Source organism: Trichomycterus rosablanca, chromosome 2 (genome assembly GCF_030014385.1).
Source record: "Trichomycterus rosablanca isolate fTriRos1 chromosome 2, fTriRos1.hap1, whole genome shotgun sequence".
In the NCBI taxonomy this organism is placed as follows: domain Eukaryota; kingdom Metazoa; phylum Chordata; class Actinopteri; order Siluriformes; family Trichomycteridae; genus Trichomycterus; species Trichomycterus rosablanca.
The window spans coordinates 9,104,150-9,122,669 of NC_085989.1; the positions used below are offsets into that span (position 1 = coordinate 9,104,150).

The 18,520-nt window shown below is 41.8% G+C and overlaps 1 protein-coding gene across 6 annotated transcripts in view; it reads right to left on the reverse strand.

The window, feature by feature from the left end:
* The window catches only part of fam131ba (family with sequence similarity 131 member Ba), a 57,158-nt gene that overhangs the window by 25,485 nt on the left and 13,153 nt on the right, over positions 1–18,520 (reverse strand). For 4 of the 6 annotated variants that reach the window (XM_062990058.1, XM_062990048.1, XM_062990042.1 and 1 more), the window contains exons 2-3: positions 1,648–1,685; positions 175–303 (exon numbers count right to left, since the gene is read on the reverse strand). In XM_062990058.1, coding sequence (XP_062846128.1) covers positions 175–303; positions 1,648–1,685 — 167 coding nt within the window. The remainder of the gene's footprint in view (positions 1–174; positions 304–1,647; positions 1,686–18,520) is intronic. The other 2 variants (XM_062990063.1, XM_062990067.1) reach the window with 1 other exon arrangement.

Below are 18,520 nucleotides of genomic sequence, written 5' to 3' on the forward strand. Positions count from 1 at the left end.
TTCTTATTATTCAGAAGCCAATGTCTATACCATTATTTAACCGTCTCTGTGTATCTCTGACACACACACCCACCTACACACACTCACAACCAGAAATTAGTCATCATGCCCCTTTCTAACCTTGTGCAGTACAAGGCTTCTGCCAGAGCGACAAACAACAATGACATCACTCACTGGCCCAGATTTGACATTCAGCACTCCGTCTTTCTCAGCAGAAGCCTGACAGGGTCCCAGGATACAAAATAGCTGTTTGTGAGCCAATCCAATCTTTGTGTAAGGGTAATAATCCATAAGCTGCTGCCCCTAGGCGGGAAGGGAAGACACTTGATAGATGAGGTTATGTCTCTCAGGACAGAAACCCAGTTATACAGCTATAAAGTATAATCATAGAGGCAGAAGATCCTCGGGGCTTCGTTAGAGCAAGGGATGTAAATGTTATCAAACCTCTGGATGGCAAGGACCAACCCCAACCCCTACCCCACCACTACTTGTTAACACCGTAATATGTAATATGCAACTGGTATATGTAATTCATACATCATATGAAATTATACCTTGCTACCCTTATAAAGTGGCCTCTGAAGAACATGTGATTCTCTCATGGACTGCTAATGTTACTTGGTATGGGTGTGGTGGGGGATGCCTTTTTTCAATCCTAATCAATCAAACTGTAAAATGAATCAAGAACACTGCTTGTGCTGTCCAGGATCAAATGTTTGTTACTTACTGATGTTACTTGGTGTGGGTGTGGTGGGGGATGCCCTTTTTCATCTCTAAGTAACCAAACTGCAAAATGAATCAAGATCACTGCTTGTGCTGTCTGGGGTCAAATTTTTGTTACTTACTGATGTTACTTGGTGTGGGTGTGGTGGGAGATGCCCTTTTTCATTCCTAATCAACCAAACTGTAAAATGAATTAAGAACACTGCTTGTGCTGTCTGGGATCAAATTTTTGTTACCAACTAATGTTACTTGGTGTGGGTGTGAGTGTGGGTGTGGTGGGGGGGGGGGGGGGTAATTCTCTTTTTCATTCCTAATCAACCAAACTGTAAAATGAATTAAGAACACTGCTGGTGCTGTCTGGGATTAAATCTTGGTTTCTTCTAGATGTTTCTTGGTGTGGGTGTGGTGGGGGATGCCCTTTTTCATCCCTAATCAACCAAACTGCAAAATGAATCGAAAAACACTGCTTGTGCTGTCTGGGATCAATTTTTTGTTTAATATGGTTGAGCTTAGGACTTCTTTAAAGGTTTATGAACTCAGGTTTTAATTAGATGGATGGATGGATGGATGGATGGACTAAGTATCTTATCACCCTTCCTAATTATTGTGTTTGGATGTTTAAACCACACCCACTGCCAACATCTGTATACAATCAATCAGTGCAAGACTGATTGATAAGGTCCAGTGTCAGTACTGTCAGTGACAGTAAAAAGGCTCTTTCATCTAAATGGGCACAAATTCAAATTCCACTCAATAGGCAGGCGTATTTAAATGATTGCCTATAGTCTGGTCCAACAAAACTATATTTCATACATTTTTTCATTAATACTGAATTAGTGTTCACGTGCAATACACTTTGGCTTGAGCCAATAGTATATTGAGTCAAGAACTAAGTATATGGAGACTGTTCAACATGGTCCTTACCTGCTCTCCATCTTTCCTTACTGGAACTGCTTCAGCCGCTGAAAAGAGAAAGATAATAAGGAATTAGGAGAAAATGCTTACATAACCTCAGTATCACCAGTAAAAATAAACTGACATGCTCTTCTTGCTCAAGTGCAAGCTCAACCTGACTTTATAATACATTTACATTTTTGGCATTTAGCAGACACATTTATCCAAATTGATTTACAATACTGTGACAGTATATTTTCTAAGCAACTGAGGGTTAAGGGCCTTGCTCAAGGGCCCAACACAAAAAGTAGTATCCATAGTGAAGATAAAAAAGCTTCAAACACAATCATAAAGTCAAATGATTTTAACTCGAGTGGAAAAAGCTGCAGAGCCAATTGGTTTGATTGAGCCAGTGGGTAGCACTGTTGCCTTACAGCAAGAAAATCCTGGGTTCGATTCCCAGGTGGAGTGATCTGGGTCCTTTTTGTGTGGAGTTTGGGTGTTCTCCCCGTGTCTATGTGGGTTTCCCCTGGGTACTCCGGTTTCCTCCCACAGTCCAAAAACATGCAGTCAGGCTAATTAGAGATAGAAAATTGCCCATAGGTATGACTGCGAGTGCATGTGTGTAAGAGAGAGTGTGTTTGCCCTGTGATGGACTGGTGACCTTTTCAGGGTTTTTCCTAGCTTTCATCCATTGAATTGCACCCACTGAGACCCTGACCAAGAATAAATGAAAATTCATTAAACCACAAATCATCCTTGATTCACTACACATTATTTCACAATGTGCTCTCAGACTAAAAATAAGAAAGATAAGAGAGAAGGCTGTAGGGTGTTTCCTACCTTTCACCCAGTGAATTGCGCCCACTGAGACCCTGACCAGGATAAAGCGATAATAAAACAGACGAATGAATGAAGTCCATGAAACCACAAATCATCCTTGGTTCACTACACATGATTTTACAATGTGATATCAGACTAATAATAAGAAAGATAAGAGAGAAGGCTGCAGGCATTTGAAAAGACTGGTAGGATGACCAGAATACAGCAGGAACAACAGTTACATTGTATCAATCATGTCTGAGAAAAACAGAGGCTGTTATATAATAGTGTATTATATTACACTATATTGTATACTAGAATTCAGTCATGTGTGGATACAGTGTTTGCCCTGTAAAAGACTGGCAACCTGTCTAGGGTGTTTCCTACCTTTCACCCAGTGAATTGCACCCACTGAGACCCTGACCAGGATAAAGCGGTGGTAAAACTGACAAATGAAATTCCTGAAACCACAAATCATCCTTGGTTCACTAAACATGATTTTACAACATGCATTCAGACTAAAAATAAGAAAGGTAGGAGAGAAGGCTGCAGTCACTTGAAAAGACTGGCAGGATGACCAGAATACAGCAGGAACAACAGTTACACTGTATCAATCATGTCTGTTTTTACAACCCATGCAAAGTTCCTCTACTAAAAGAGAAAAACAGACTGTTATATAATAGTCATGTGTGGATACTTGTTTGTGAGGGGCTGGCGACCTGTCCAGGGTGTTTCTGTAACGATTATGGGCCAGGACAAAACAAGAGTGGTGGACACACACGCAGAGAGGTTTCTAATAACGAGTTTAATAACAACAAAAGACACCACAGGGTTACACAAGACAAGACAAACACATGACCTATGCTAAATGCTCATGCTAAATGCTAACACTAATCTAAACATACATGAACAAAGCTAAATCTAAACTTAATGCTATGCTAATGTTAAACATGAACCTAGACCAACAAGACATGAACCAGACATGAACAAGACTAAACATGACTAACACCAAGCATGAACAAACAAGAGTATAAACTAGACAAAGGCATAAACTAGATAGAAAACCGACATGACAAAGGCAAAATAGTCTCCGCTTGCCTGATCCACAGGCCTCCCTAAATCCCCTGAGCATTCTCCCTAAACCAGAGGCACCTGTGGATCATTAACAGGTACCCAATCACAAAAAGGGGCGTTGGCTTGACTGAAAACAAAACAACACGTGCTCCTGGAATGAGGGGCATGGCACATAAACAAAGTCCAGGAGCAAAGAGGCTCAATTCGTGACAGTTTCCTATTAATCACCCAGTGAATTGCACCCACCGAGACCCTGACCAGGATAAAGTGGTGGTAAAACAGATGAATAAATGAAAATTCATGAAACCACAAATCATCCTCGGTTCACCACACATTATTTCAAGAAGACCAGAATGACCAAGAAGACCAGAATACAGCGGGAACAACAGTTACACTACATCAATCGTCTCTGTTTGTACGACCCATGCAAAGTTCCTCTACTATAAAAGAAAAAGTGTATTATACAAGTGTAATAATAGTAATAACAGTAATAGTATAATAGTAATAGTGCATTATATTACACTATATCATGTACAATATTGTATACAAAAATACAGTCATGTGTAAATAGAATGGCTATGAATATAATTCCAAAACACACCATCCCCACAGCGAAGGGGGGCTGTACTGGGTACAGTACTAGGGCATTAAATGTCATATAGAAAACATCAGCAAAGAGAAGGTCCAGAATATATGACAGCAGAAACTAAATCTGCAAAATAGATTCAACAGCACAGTAATCCCAAACCTAAAACCTAGCTAATCTTCTGACTATGGCAGATTTTTAAATTGCAACTCCAGCAAAGACGCCAATGTAACCTAGGCCAATTCATCTAGACGGATCAAAACTACAGTTGCTCCTCAGCTGAAATGTTGTCTGTGGTCATTTTTAAGTTTCAGTGAGCGATATAAACAAATGGGTAATCGTTAGTCAAGCGGTAGCTCTCGCCCATTGAACGTCACAGTGCAATTCTTCTTAAACAGTTTCTCATGTTTATGTGCATTTGTTGCCCTTAATCTTTATCTTGGCTCCTAAGAAGGTGAAAGTGATAGTGCTGATAGAAGAAAAGTAAAAGTAAATAAGGAGATAATAGCAAAATATGAGAGCATTCTTAGTTTTACTGAACTCGCTAAGGAATACGGTATTCTATTATCAACCATCTCCACGATTAAGAAGCATAAGGAAACAATAAAGAAGGAAGATCAAAATCTATTAACAATTTTAAATTATTTTTAGATTATATTTGTGTTATTTTCAGTGTATAAGTGTCAAAAACAGCCCCATTATATAGTTAATGCAGTACAGGACTATTGAACGCATTAACAGGTTTCCCATACATCCCATACAGCAAAATTCCATGAAACTCAATGCCTTTTAAATTACAGCACTGCCAGAACCAATTGACGTCGAGTTTTAAGGAAACACTGTACTAGTTTTGCTGCATTCTACAGAAAGTGCATGGAACAGTGGTCTCTTTGCCAAGACTGTTTATAACAGATTTTTTTAATTTTACAGATGGTTTGATTTTACAAAAACTACCAAAAACAGGTCTGCCATAAATATGAATGAACTGGAACACAGATGGTTGTGTTTACATGCAAGCAAGCTTTACATTGGCACATGGTTAGCCAAAATATGTGCCTAAAACTTGACTGAAATTGTTGAAAACCATGGGCTTCTCTTGCTTGTCTTTAGCTAGTGTCACCCTGGTATTAGAAGCTTCTTATTTAGATTCTTGAAGGGTTCTTGGATTGCACCTGACCATCTGCATCCTTGTACAATGACAATTTGCACAATACTGTACTTTTGCACCTTAGTTGTTTTAAGTCTCCGCTGCTATATATGTAAACCCTATGCTGTTAACTGTATATCAGAATATATGTTTACATCACTTGGCATTTACTCAGTACTCAGTCTCGTCCCTCTCAATTCTTTTAGATAATTTTTTTTGTATTTATTGTACTGTTTTTTTATCTGCACTGTGTATATTGTACTGCACCCTGGTCCTGGAAGAACATTGTTTCATTTCAATACTTGTATATATATATACAGTGTATCACAAAAGTGAGTACACCCCTCACATTTCTGCAAATATTTCATTATATCTTTTCATGGGACAACACTATAGACATGAAACTTGGATATAACTTAGAGTAGTCAGTGTACAACTTGTATAGCAGTGTAGATTTACTGTCTTCTGAAAATAACTCAACACACAGCCATTAATGTCTAAATAGCTGGCTACATAACTGAGTACACCCCACAGTGAACATGTCCAAATTGTGCCCAAAGTGTCAATATTTTGTGTGACCACCATTATTATCCAGCACTGCCTTAACCCTCCTGGGCATGGAATTCACCAGAGCTGCACAGGTTGCTACTGGAATCCTCTTCCACTCCTCCATGATGACATCACGGAGCTGGTGGATGTTAGACACCTTGAACTCCTCCACCTTCCACTTGAGGATGCGCCACAGGTGCTCAATTGGGTTTAGTCCATCACCTTTACCTTCAGCTTCCTCAGCAAGGCAGTTGTCATCTTGGAGGTTGTGTTTGGGGTCGTTATCCTGTTGGAAAACTGCCATGAGGCCCAGTTTTCGAAGGGAGGGGATCATGCTCTGTTTCAGAATGTCACAGTACATGTTGGAATTCATGTTTCCCTCAATGAACTGCAGCTCCCCAGTGCCAGCAACAGTCATGCAGCCCAAGACCATGATGCTACCACCACCATGCTTGACTGTAGGCAAGATACAGTTGTCTTGGTACTTCTCACCAGGGCGCCGCCACACATGCTGGACACCATCTGAGCCAAACAAGTTTATCTTGGTCTCGTCAGACCACAGGGCATTCCAGTAATCCATGTTCTTGGACTGCTTGTTTTCAGCAAACTGTTTGCGGGCTTTCTTGTGCGTCAGCTTCCTTCTGGGATGACGACCATGCAGACCGAGTTGATGCAGTGTGCGGCGTATGGTCTGAGCACTGACAGGCTGACCTCCCACGTCTTCAACCTCTGCAGCAATGCTGGCAGCACTCATGTGTCTATTTTTTAAAGCCAACCTCTGGATATGACGCCGAACACGTGGACTCAACTTCTTTGGTCGACCCTGGCGAAGCCTGTTCCGAGTGGAACCTGTCCTGGAAAACCGCTGTATGACCTCGGCCACCATGCTGTAGCTCAGTTTCAGGGTGTTAGCAATCTTCTTATAGCCCAGGCCATCTTTGTGGAGAGCAACAATTCTATTTCTCACATCCTCAGAGAGTTCTTTGCCATGAGGTGCCATGTTGAATATCCAGTGGCCAGTATGAGAGAATTGTACCCAAAACACCAAATTTAACAGCCCTGCTCCCCATTTACACCTGGGACCTTGACACATGACACCAGGGAGGGACAACGACACATTTGGGCACAATTTGGACATGTTCACTGTGGGGTGTACTCACTTATGTTGCCAGCCATTTAGACATTAATGGCTGTGTGTTGAGTTATTTTCAGAAGACAGTAAATCTACACTGCTATACAAGTTGTACACTGACTACTCTAAGTTATATCCAAGTTTCATGTCTATAGTGTTGTCCCATGAAAAGATATAATGAAATATTTGCAGAAATGTGAGGGGTGTACTCACTTTTGTGATACACTGTATATATATATATATATTAAATGCATTAAAAAAAAAAAGAGTACACCCCTCACATTTCTGCAGATATTTAAGTATATCTTTTCATGGGACAACACTGACAAAATGACACTTTGACACAATGAAAAGTAGTCTGTGTGCAGCTTATATAACAGTGTAAATTTATTCTTCCCTCAAAATAACTCAATATACAGCCATTAATGTCTAAACCACCGGCAACAAAAGTGAGTACACCCCTTAGTGAAAGTTCCTGAAGTGTCAATATTTTGTGTGGCCACCATTATTTCCCAGAACTGCCTTAACTCTCCTGGGCATGGAGTTTACCAGAGCTTCACAGGTTGCCACTGGAATGCTTTTCCACTCCTCCATGACGACATCACGGAGCTGGCGGATATTCAAGACTTTGTGCTCCTTCACCTTCCGCTTGAGGATGCCCCAAAGATGTTCTATTGGGTTTAGGTCTGGAGACATGCTTGGCCAGTCCATCACCTTTACCCTCAGCCTCTTCAATAAAGCAGTGGTCGTCTTAGAGGTGTGTTTGGGGTCATTATCATGCTGGAACACTGCCCTGCGACCCAGTTTCCGGAGGGAGGGGATCATGCTCTGCTTCAGTATTTCACAGTACATATCGGAGTTCATGTGTCCCTCAATGAAATGTAACTCCCCAACACCTGCTGCACTCATGCAGCCCCAGACCATGGCATTCCCACCACCATGCTTGACTGTAGGCATGACACACTTATCTTTGTACTTCTCAACTGATTGCCGACACACATGCTTGAGACCATCTGAACCAAACAAATTAATCTTGGTCTCATCAGACCATAGGATATGGTTCCAGTAATCCATGTCCTTTGTTGACATGTCTTCAGCAAACTGTTTGCGGGCTTTCTTGTGTAGAGACTTCAGAAGAGGCTTCCTTCTGGGGTGACAGCCATGCAGACCAATTTGATGTAGTGTGCGGCGTATGGTCTGAGCACTGACAGGCTGACCCCCCACCTTTTCAATCTCTGCAGCAATGCTGACAGCACTCCTGCGCCTATCTTTCAAAGACAGCAGTTGGATGTGACGCTGAGCATGTGCACTCAGCTTCTTTGGACGACCAACGCGAGGTCTGTTCTGAGTGGACCCTGCTCTTTTAAAACGCTGGATGATCTTGGCCACTGTGCTGCAGCTCAGTTTCAGGGTGTTGGCAATCTTCTTGTAGCCTTGGCCATCTTCATGTAGCGCAACAATTCGTCTTTTAAGATCCTCAGAGAGTTCTTTGACATGAGGTGCCATGTTGGAACTTTCAGTGACCAGTATGAGAGAGTGTGAGAGCTGTACTACTAAATTGAACACACCTGCTCCCTATGCACACCTGAGACCTAGCAACACTAACAAATCACATGACATTTTGGAGGGAAAATGACAAGCAGTGCTCAATTTGGACATTTAGGGGTGTAGTCTCTTAGGGGTGTACTCACTTTTGTTGCCGGTTGTTTAGACATTAATGGCTGTATATTGAGTTATTTTGAGGGAAAAATAAATTTACACTGTTATATAAGCTGCACACAGACTACTTTTCATTGTGTCAAAGTGTCATTTTGTCAGTGTTGTCCCATGAAAAGATATAATAAAATATTTGCAGAAATGTGAGGGGTGTACTCACTTTTGTGATACACTGTATATATATATACAGTGTATCACAAAAGTGAGTACACCCCTCACATTTCTGCAAATATTTCATTATATCTTTTCATGGGACAACACTATAGACATGAAACTTGGATATAACTTAGAGTAGTCAGTGTACAGCTTGTATAGCAGTGTAGACTTACTGTCTTCTGAAAATAACTCAACACACAGCCATTAATGTCTAAATAGCTGGCAACATAAGTGAGTACACCCCACAGTGAACATGTCCAAATTGTGCCCAAATGTGTCGTTGTCCCTCCCTGGTGTCATGTGTCAAGGTCCCAGGTGTAAATGGGGAGCAGGGCTGTTAAATTTGGTGTTTTGGGTACAATTCTCTCATACTGGCCACTGGATATTCAACATGGCACCTCATGGCAAAGAACTCTCTGAGGATGTGAGAAATAGAATTGTTGCTCTCCACAAAGATGGCCTGGGCTATAAGAAGATTGCTAACACCCTGAAACTGAGCTACAGCATGGTGGCCAAGGTCATACAGCGGTTTTCCAGGACAGGTTCCACTCGGAACAGGCTTCGCCAGGGTCGACCAAAGAAGTTGAGTCCACGTGTTCGGCGTCATATCCAGAGGTTGGCTTTAAAAAATAGACACATGAGTGTTGCCAGCATTGCTGCAGAGGTTGAAGACGTGGGAGGTCAGCCTGTCAGTGCTCAGACCATACGCCGCTCACTGCATCAACTCGGTCTGCATGGTCGTCATCCCAGAAGGAAGCTGACGCACAAGAAAGCCCGCAAACAGTTTGCTGAAGACAAGCAGTCCAAGAACATGGATTACTGGAATGCCCTGTGGTCTGACGAGACCAAGATAAACTTGTTTGGCTCAGATGGTGTCCAGCATGTGTGGCGGCGCCTTGGTGAGAAGTACCAAGACAACTGTATCTTGCCTACAGTCAAGCATGGTGGTGGTAGCATCATGGTCTTGGGCTGCATGAGTGTTGCTGGCACTGGGGAGCTGCAGTTCATTGAGGGAAACATGAATTCCAACATGTACTGTGACATTCTGAAACAGAGCATGATCCCCTCCCTTCGAAAACTGGGCCTCATGGCAGTTTTCCAACAGGATAACGACCCCAAACACAACCTCCAAGATGACAACTGCCTTGCTGAGGAAGCTGAAGGTAAAGGTGATGGACTAAAAACAATTGAGCACCTGTGGCGCATCCTCAAGTGGAAGGTGGAGGAGTTCAAGGTGTCTAACATCCACCAGCTCCGTGATGTCATCATGGAGGAGTGGAAGAGGATTCCAGTAGCAACCTGTGCAGCTCTGGTGAATTCCATGCCCAGGAGGGTTAAGGCAGTGCTGGATAATAATGGTGGTCACACAAAATATTGACACTTTGGGCACAATTTGGACATGTTCACTGTGGGGTGTACTCACTTATGTTGCCAGCCATTTAGACATTAATGGCTGTGTGTTGAGTTATTTTCAGAAGACAGTAAATCTACACTGCTATAGAAGTTGTACACTGACTACTCTAAGTTATATCCAAGTTTTAGTTCTATAGTGTTGTCCCATGAAAAGATATAATAAAATATTTGCAGAAATGTGAGGGGTGTACTCACTTTTGTGATACACTGTATATATATATATACTGTATATAGGTCTAGTAACATTGAGCAGGTTACGCAGATTCCCAAAATCCCTTGCTGTGCACTCACTGTGTATTGTGATTACATGTATTCTGATATTTCATTGTCTTTTAGTTATTTTTATGTTTTACTTAACAAAAATATTGTCGTGTTTTTACTTTCGCTATAGCGGCACTTTACCGCTAGCATTAGCCACTTGCTACTAGAGGGTCGGCTCACCCAGAGCGCCTACCGCTGTCCGGTGGGCGTGCTACGGGTCTTTTGCTGTGCGGTGGTAGAGGTGTGGGAATAAAGGCAGAGTCACTTTAACTGTTTAGTCAGGACTTCAATGAGCGTTACAGCACTTTACACCGCCTAGTTCCCGAACCCGAACTTCAATGCTGGGACCATAAGGCAAGTCTCATATACAAAACTAACTGCAGAACGTCCGAACGCACGTGTATAAACCTGGTGCTGCATTCTGATTGGCTGAGCTGAATGTCACTCACATACTAGGCTCTAACGTTCACGTTGCTTAACTGAAACCACCAATCAGAATTACAGCAGCTCGTTAGAGTTTATCTGGCCAATCAACAGTCAGAAATATGAATAACGTGTAAATGATTTACAAAGTCATTGGTTTGTAAGCTTCCCCGTTCCTATTAACCAAAATAACTAATAAAATAAATAAAAAATAAAACAGCCAATCCGGGGCCCTCAATTATTCGGGGCCCCTGGGCTGAAGCCCAGGTAAGCCCAGGTAAGCCCGTGCATTAAATCGCCCCTGGTCACGGCTCTCCTCATTCAGGAGTGGAAGGTTGTAAAATAGAGTGGAGGAGTAGAGTGGTGGGAGAGGAAGCAAAAATGCAATCAGGTAATTGGGCAAATTTGGAAAAAATGCAAAACAACGGATTAAATTACTTAAAATGTATAATAGGAAAAGTAGTCTGTGTTCCAATCATTCAGTTAGGTCAGATAGACAGATAGACAGACAGATAGATACTTTATTAATCCCAAAAGATTTTCCTGTATTTTATTCTCAGTTGCAATTATTGCTCGAGAAGATGAAACATCAGGATGTGCACTAATAGAGGAAATGTGTCATTTGTGCATCCACTCACTCTTTCCTTTCTATAATACTACTTTGGACTTCTCTAAATGCTGTAATTGCTGCTCTAAGTGTGTGTGTGTGTGTGTGTGTGTGTGTGTGTGTGTGTGTGTGTGTGTGTGTGTGTGTGTGTGTGTGTGTGTGTGTGTGTGTGTGTTAATTGCTGGGCTCTTTCTCTGTAAGTACAGTGGATCTTTTTGAGTCTTGAAGCCATTGCCTTAATTAGCCTCTCACCCTGGAGAGCTCTGCATGCAAAGCTTTGGAGCTCACTGCAGTGTTCCTTTACTTTACATTTACTTTGACTTTTATTTCATTACAGACAGGATGAATCTGAGATATTTCATGTTTTATCTGCTCAACTTCATTTCATTTATTAATAAACATCCATTCCTGCATTTCAGGTCTGCAACACATTCCAAAACAAGTTGGGACGGGGGCAATTTAGGGCTAGTAATGAGGTGAAAAAACTAAATAATTATGTGATTCCAAACAGGTGATGTCAACAGGTGATTGTAATCATGGTTTGGTACAAAAGCAGCATCCAGGAAAGGCTGGGTCTTTGATGAGCAAAGATGATCAGAGGATCTCCAGTTTGTCAACAAATGTGTGAGATAATGATTGAAAAGTTTAAAAACAATGTAGCTCAAAGAAAGATGAGAAGGGATTTGCATATTTCTCCCTCTACAGTGCATAATATCATTAAACCATTCAAAGAATCAGGAGGAATTTCAGTGCATAAAGATTATCGATCTCTCAGACGGCACTGCATCAAGAACCGCCACTCAACAACAGCTGATATAACCACATGGGTGAGGAATTACTTTGGTAAACCTTTGTCAAGCACTACAATACAGAGTTACATGCACAAATCCCACTTAAAACTTTACTGTGCAAAAAAGAAGCTTTATGTTACTCATGTCCAGAAGTGGCGTCGACTTCTCTGGGCTCGGAGGCATCTAGGATGGACCATCACACAGTGGAAACGTGTATTGTGGTCAGATGAATCAGCATTCCAGGTCTTTTTTGGAAAAAAATGGACGTCGTGTGCTCCGGACCAAAGACGAAAAGGACCATCCAGACTGTTATCAGCAACAAGTCCAAAAGTCAGAGCCTGTCATGGTATGGGGTGTGTCAGTGCCCTTGGCAAATGAAATGCAGGAATGAAGGTTTATTATTAAATGAAATGAAGTTGAGCAGATAAAACATTAAATATCTCAGGTTCATCCTGTCTGTCTGCTGGAGTTTTTAAACACCTCACTGTCACTGCTGGACTGAGAATAGTCCACCAACCAAAAATATCCAGCCAACAGCACCCCGTGGGCAGCGTCCTGTGACCACTGATGAAGGTCTAGAAGATGACCAACTCAAACAGCAGCAATAGATGAACGATCGTCTCTGACTTTACATCTACAAGGTGGACCAACTAGGACACGGTATTTAAAAACTCCAGTAGCGCTGCTGTGTCTGATCCACTCATACCAGCACAACACACACTAACACACCACCACCATGTCATTGTAACTGCAGTCATACTTTTTTATTATTTGCTTTTTCCATGCCGTCCCAACTTTTTCTGATTTGGGGTTGTAACTGTAGTCTGAAGTGATATAATAGTGATATGCCCAGTGTGTGAATTTGAGTGTGTGTGTGTGAGTGGAGGTGGAATGAGTGAAAAAGATTGAAAAAGATTACATTCATAAAGAACTGGGTGTTCATCGAGCAACTATAAAACCAATTATCTGGACATGGGGGAATTTAGTGGAGTTTTTTTTTTTCTAGGAGTGAGTGTCCTGCAAAGATAACATCAAGAGCACTATGTTATATATATTATAGGTGAAAATAAAACCCAGAAATTTCCAGATCTTTCTTAAGTCTCCGTTCACGGGCGCCAATGAACGAATCTCAGCACTGCTACTGGTCAGCTGGGTGCCCCATAGTGAGAACACTTGCCAGTACCTACAGCAGACAAAATTGGCCACTCGGTCTGCTGGGTGGAAAAAGGACCAGACTAATAAGAAAGTGGGGTCTCTGACATTGTGTAAGGACCCTAGAGGACCCGAGATCTGTTACATTTGCCACCAAAACCTTATTCTAGCTCCAAAGGATAGCGGAGGAAGCATCAACTTGTGGGTCTTAGCTGCCTCAATGCCTGTCTACTATCATTACTGGACACAAATGATAGACATCAGACCAAAACAATTACAGCACATCAGATGGAGACAAAGATTTGATTTAAGTAAATCAAGACAGTGGGCACTCGGGTAGTGTAGCAGACTATTGCGCAGGTTTAAATCCCAGCAGTGCTATCAACTGGCTGAGCATACACATACACTGATCAGCCATAACGTTAAAACAACCTCCTTATTTTATCAGCTCTACTTATCATATAGAAACACTTTGTATTTCTACAATTACTGACTGTAGTCCATCTGTTTCTCTACATACCTTTTTAGCCTGCTTTCACCTTGTTCTTTAATGGTCAGAACTACTACAGAGCAGGTATTATTTAGGTGGTGGATCATTCTCAGCACTGCAGTGACACTGACATGGTGGTGGTGTGTTAGTGTGTGTTGTGCTGGTATGAGTGGATCAGACACAGCAGCACTGCTGGATTTTTTAAATACCGTGTCCACTCACTGTCCACTCTATTAGACACTCCTACCTGGTTGGTCCACCTTGTAGATGTAAAGTCAGAGACTATCGCTCATCTGTCGCTGCTGTTTGAGTTGGTCATCTTCTAGACCTTCATCAGTGGTCACAGGATGCTGCTTACAGGGTACTGTTGGCTGGATATTTTTGGTTGGTGGACTATTCTCAGTCCAGCAGTGACAGCGAGGTGTTTAAAAACTGCATCAGCATTGCTGTGTCTGATCCACTCATACCAGCACAACACACACTAACACACCACCACCATGTCAGTGTCACTGCAGTGCTGAGAGTGATCCACCACCCAAATAATACCTGCTCTGTAGTGGTCCTTTGGGGGTCCTGATCATTGGAGAACAGCATGAAAGGGAGCTAACGAAGCATGCAGAGAAACAGATGGACTACAGTCAGTAATCGTAGAACTACAAAGTGCTTCTATGGTAAGTGGAGCTGATAAAATGGACAGTGAGTGTAGAAACAATGAGGTGGTTTTAATGTTAAGGCTGATCGGTGTATGTCCTTTTGAAAAACAATCCTGGATGAATTTTAAAATACACTACCATCTGTTGCCATTAGTGGCAATCATGGCAAAGATGAAAGAGCTTTATAAGGTTTAATAATGAAAACTGGCTACAAAGAAGTCATATCAAACTTTAAACATCCCTGTGCAAATCATCCTGAGACGGGTGCTATTAAACTCTTCTTAACGAAATATAATCACAAAGGTGTGAAAAAAGCACAAACACAAACTCAAATCCATACCCCTTATCTATGTTCAGTGCATTCTGGGAATAGCTAGGAAGGGCTTCACTGTGTTGGAGGATACTAAGCTTCTAACATAATACAATTGTGTGATATAAATAATGGTCACATCATTCTGCAGAAAACCCAAGCAAAATGGAAAAGTAATTCATTTAAACATCTTTTCACTGCTCCTCTTAATGTTATTTTTTCACCAAGTGCTTCTTTACTCTTGCTTTCAACAGATCAAGCCTTTTTCAGATAATTAATTCAGTGTTTTTGCCAGAATTAACAAACAAGAAGCACTAGACTTTGCTTTTATGCAGAATAGAAATCAGCTACACATTTTACGTAAAAGTGAGAAACAAACCCAAGGTTCAGACAGACTCTGTTCCAGGGACAGTGGTAGCCTGGTGGGTAGAGCTTTGGGCTATCAAGTTTGGCGGTTCAAATCCAGGCTCTGCTATGCAGCCACTGTGGGGTCCTTGAGTAAGGCCCTTAACCCTGTCTGCTCCAGGGTGCCGTACGATGGCTGACCCTGCGCTCTGACCCCAGCTTCCAAACAAGCTGGGATATGCAAAGAAAGAATTTCATTGTACTGTATAACTGTATATGTATGTATGAAAAATAAAGTATATCTAATCTATAGAAAGCCCTACCTCTATACTGCATGTTTGTGACTGGTTTCAGGTGTGATCAAGTGTCTCAGGATGTTTCATTTTGTCTGGTCAACTTCATTTCATTTGTTATTATACATTCATACCTGCATTTTAGGCCTGCAGCACGTTGGACGGGGACAATTTCGGACTAGTAATGAGATAAAAATAATGAAATAATGATGTGATGTCAACAGGGGATTGTAATCATGATTTGGTACAAAAGCAGAAGAGCAAAGATGATCAGAGGATCTCCAGTTTATCAACAAATGTGTCAGGAAATTATTGAAATGTTCAAAAACAATGAACCTCAAAGAAAGATTGGAAGGGATTTGCATATTTCTCCCTCTACAGTGCATAATATCATTAAACAATTCAAGGAATCAGGAGGAATTTCAGTATGTAAAGGCCAAGGGCGCAAGCTTAAACTGAACGCCCGTGATTTTCGGTCCCTCAGACGGTACTGCATCAAGAACCGTCACTCAACAATAGCTGATATAACCACATGGGTGAGGGATTACTTTGGCAAACCTTTGTCGAGCACTACAATACAGAGTTACATGCACAAAAAAGAAGCCTTATGTTAACCATGTCCAGAAGCGGCGTCAACTTCTCTGGGCTCGGAGGCATCTAGGATGGACCATCACACAGTGGAAATGTCTATTGTGGTCAGATGAATCAGCATTCCAGGTCTTTTTTAGAAGAAATGGACACAGTGTGCTACAGACCAAAGACGAAAAGGACCATCCAGACTGTTATCAGCAACAAGTCCAAAAGCCCGGGTGTGTCATGGTATGGGGCTGTGTCAGTGCCCTTGGCAAAGGTCTTTTACACTTCTGTGATGGCAGCATTAATGCAGAAAAGTACATTGAAATCTTAGAGCAACATGTGCTGCCTTCAAGACGTCATCTTTTCCAGGGACGTCCATGCATTTTTCAACAAGACAATGCAAAACCACATGCTGCACACATTACAAAGACATGGCTGCGGAAAAACAGGGTACAGGTACTGGACTGGCCTGCCTGCAGTCCTGACCTGTCCCCAATAGAGAATGTGTGGAGAATTTTGAAAGAAAAAATGCGACGACGACCCCGTACTGTTGTACATCTTAAGACGTGTTTGCAGGAAGAATGGGACCAAATAAAGCTGAAACACTAAATCACTTGGTCTCCTCGATGCCAAAACGTCTTTTAAGTGTTGTGAGAAGGATTGGCAACATTACAAAGTGGTAAATGCTTTACTGTCCCAACGAAATGAAATAAAGTTGACCAGACAAAACATAAAATCTCTTGGGTTCAAAAGTCAATGTAAGAAACACTGAGCTGTTTCTCATACTGTCCCAACTTTTTCTGATTTGGTGTTGTATGTTAAAAGGTACAAAAGATGTACCAATAGAACAACAAGCAAAGGTTTATTGGCACATAAGACTACATTTTGTAATTGTATTGTTAATTAGCTGTTGCACATAAATGTAATAGGTATTATTTCAGTGTTTATGCTTTGTTTCATTGTATTTACAGTGCTGTGATATAAAACAATGAGAACAAGAGTACGCTTAGTAACAGTTACCTTTTAACCAGAATTTAACCTTGTTTCTCAAGAAATTTCACCTTCCAGTCAGTTCATTACTTTTCAAAATTTGATTCTGTTCTTGAGACTCAATTTTTTCTGCTGTATAATTTATTACTTTCCTCTAACGTCATCCTCCACCTTCCTTTAACTTGTTCTCCCTCCCTCCCTTCATATCCTGTGACTCATGCTTTGCAGTCTTCCTAATTTCACTCCCTCTCCTCTCCTCTCCTACCCCTCCTTATTTTGAATCATTTATTTAAAAGTATTGCCATCAGTCAGGGTATGGATCAGTCACTTTGGACCAAGTCATTCACAGTGTGGACATCTGTAGACACTAATCAGCCATAACATTAAAACCACCTCCTTGTTTCTACACACATTGCCCATTTTATCAGCTCCACTTACCATATAGAAGCACTTTGTACAGTAGTTCTACAATTACTGACTGTAGTCCATCTGTTTCTCTGCATGCTTTGTTAGCCCCCTTTCATGCTGTTCTTCAATGGTCAGGACTCTCCCAGGACCACTACAGAGTAGGTATTATTTAGGTGGTGGATCATTCTCAGCACTGCAGTGACACTGGCATGGTGGTGGTGTGTTAGTGTGTCAATCTTCCTCTCACTAATGCTGGTACCTGCTCCTGATTGAGGAGGACGAGGCTGCTCCACGCCTCCTCCGACACGTGCACAGCAATCAAACATCTTATCACCTACACTTTGATGAGTGCAGTGCGGTACAGCGTTGTGTACGGAGAGCCACACCCTATACCGCACTCCTTCCTCATCTCCGTGCAGGCGCCACCAACCAGCCAGCAGAGGTCATAATCGCACTAGTCTGAGAGAGAGTCCCCATCCGGCTTAATCCCGCCAATCGTTGTTCATGTGCCCGCTCATCCTCAGCCGGCAGGCAGAGCAGAGATTCGATACCATGTATTCGAGATCTCAGCTGTGATGGCAGTCTGTTGTTTTTCTTGGTGGCTAAATTCTGCATTTATATTGTCCTCCTTTACCACAGACACAGCCTCATAACACAAGAGACGCACCGGTTTCTCTTCCTGAAGCACAATCTTGTTTTCATTTTCATTAAATTTCCTCCTTCTGCTTAATTTTCTTAATTATCTTCTTGTACATTTTGGGATCATGTGTAAATATTTCTTAACATCATCTACTGGCGGGATGTGTCACTTTGCAGGTCACAAAATCAGCATGCATTTTCAGAGATGCAGTTAATGTAGGAGTTTACAGTGTATTTTAAGACAATTGTTCTGCCCTCACTTATAGTTTATCCCCCTTTCTCAGCTAGACAGACAGACAGACACATACAGACAGACAGCTCTCTTCAGAATACAGTCGGTTTTATTTGCTTCCCAGCTGTGTGATACACT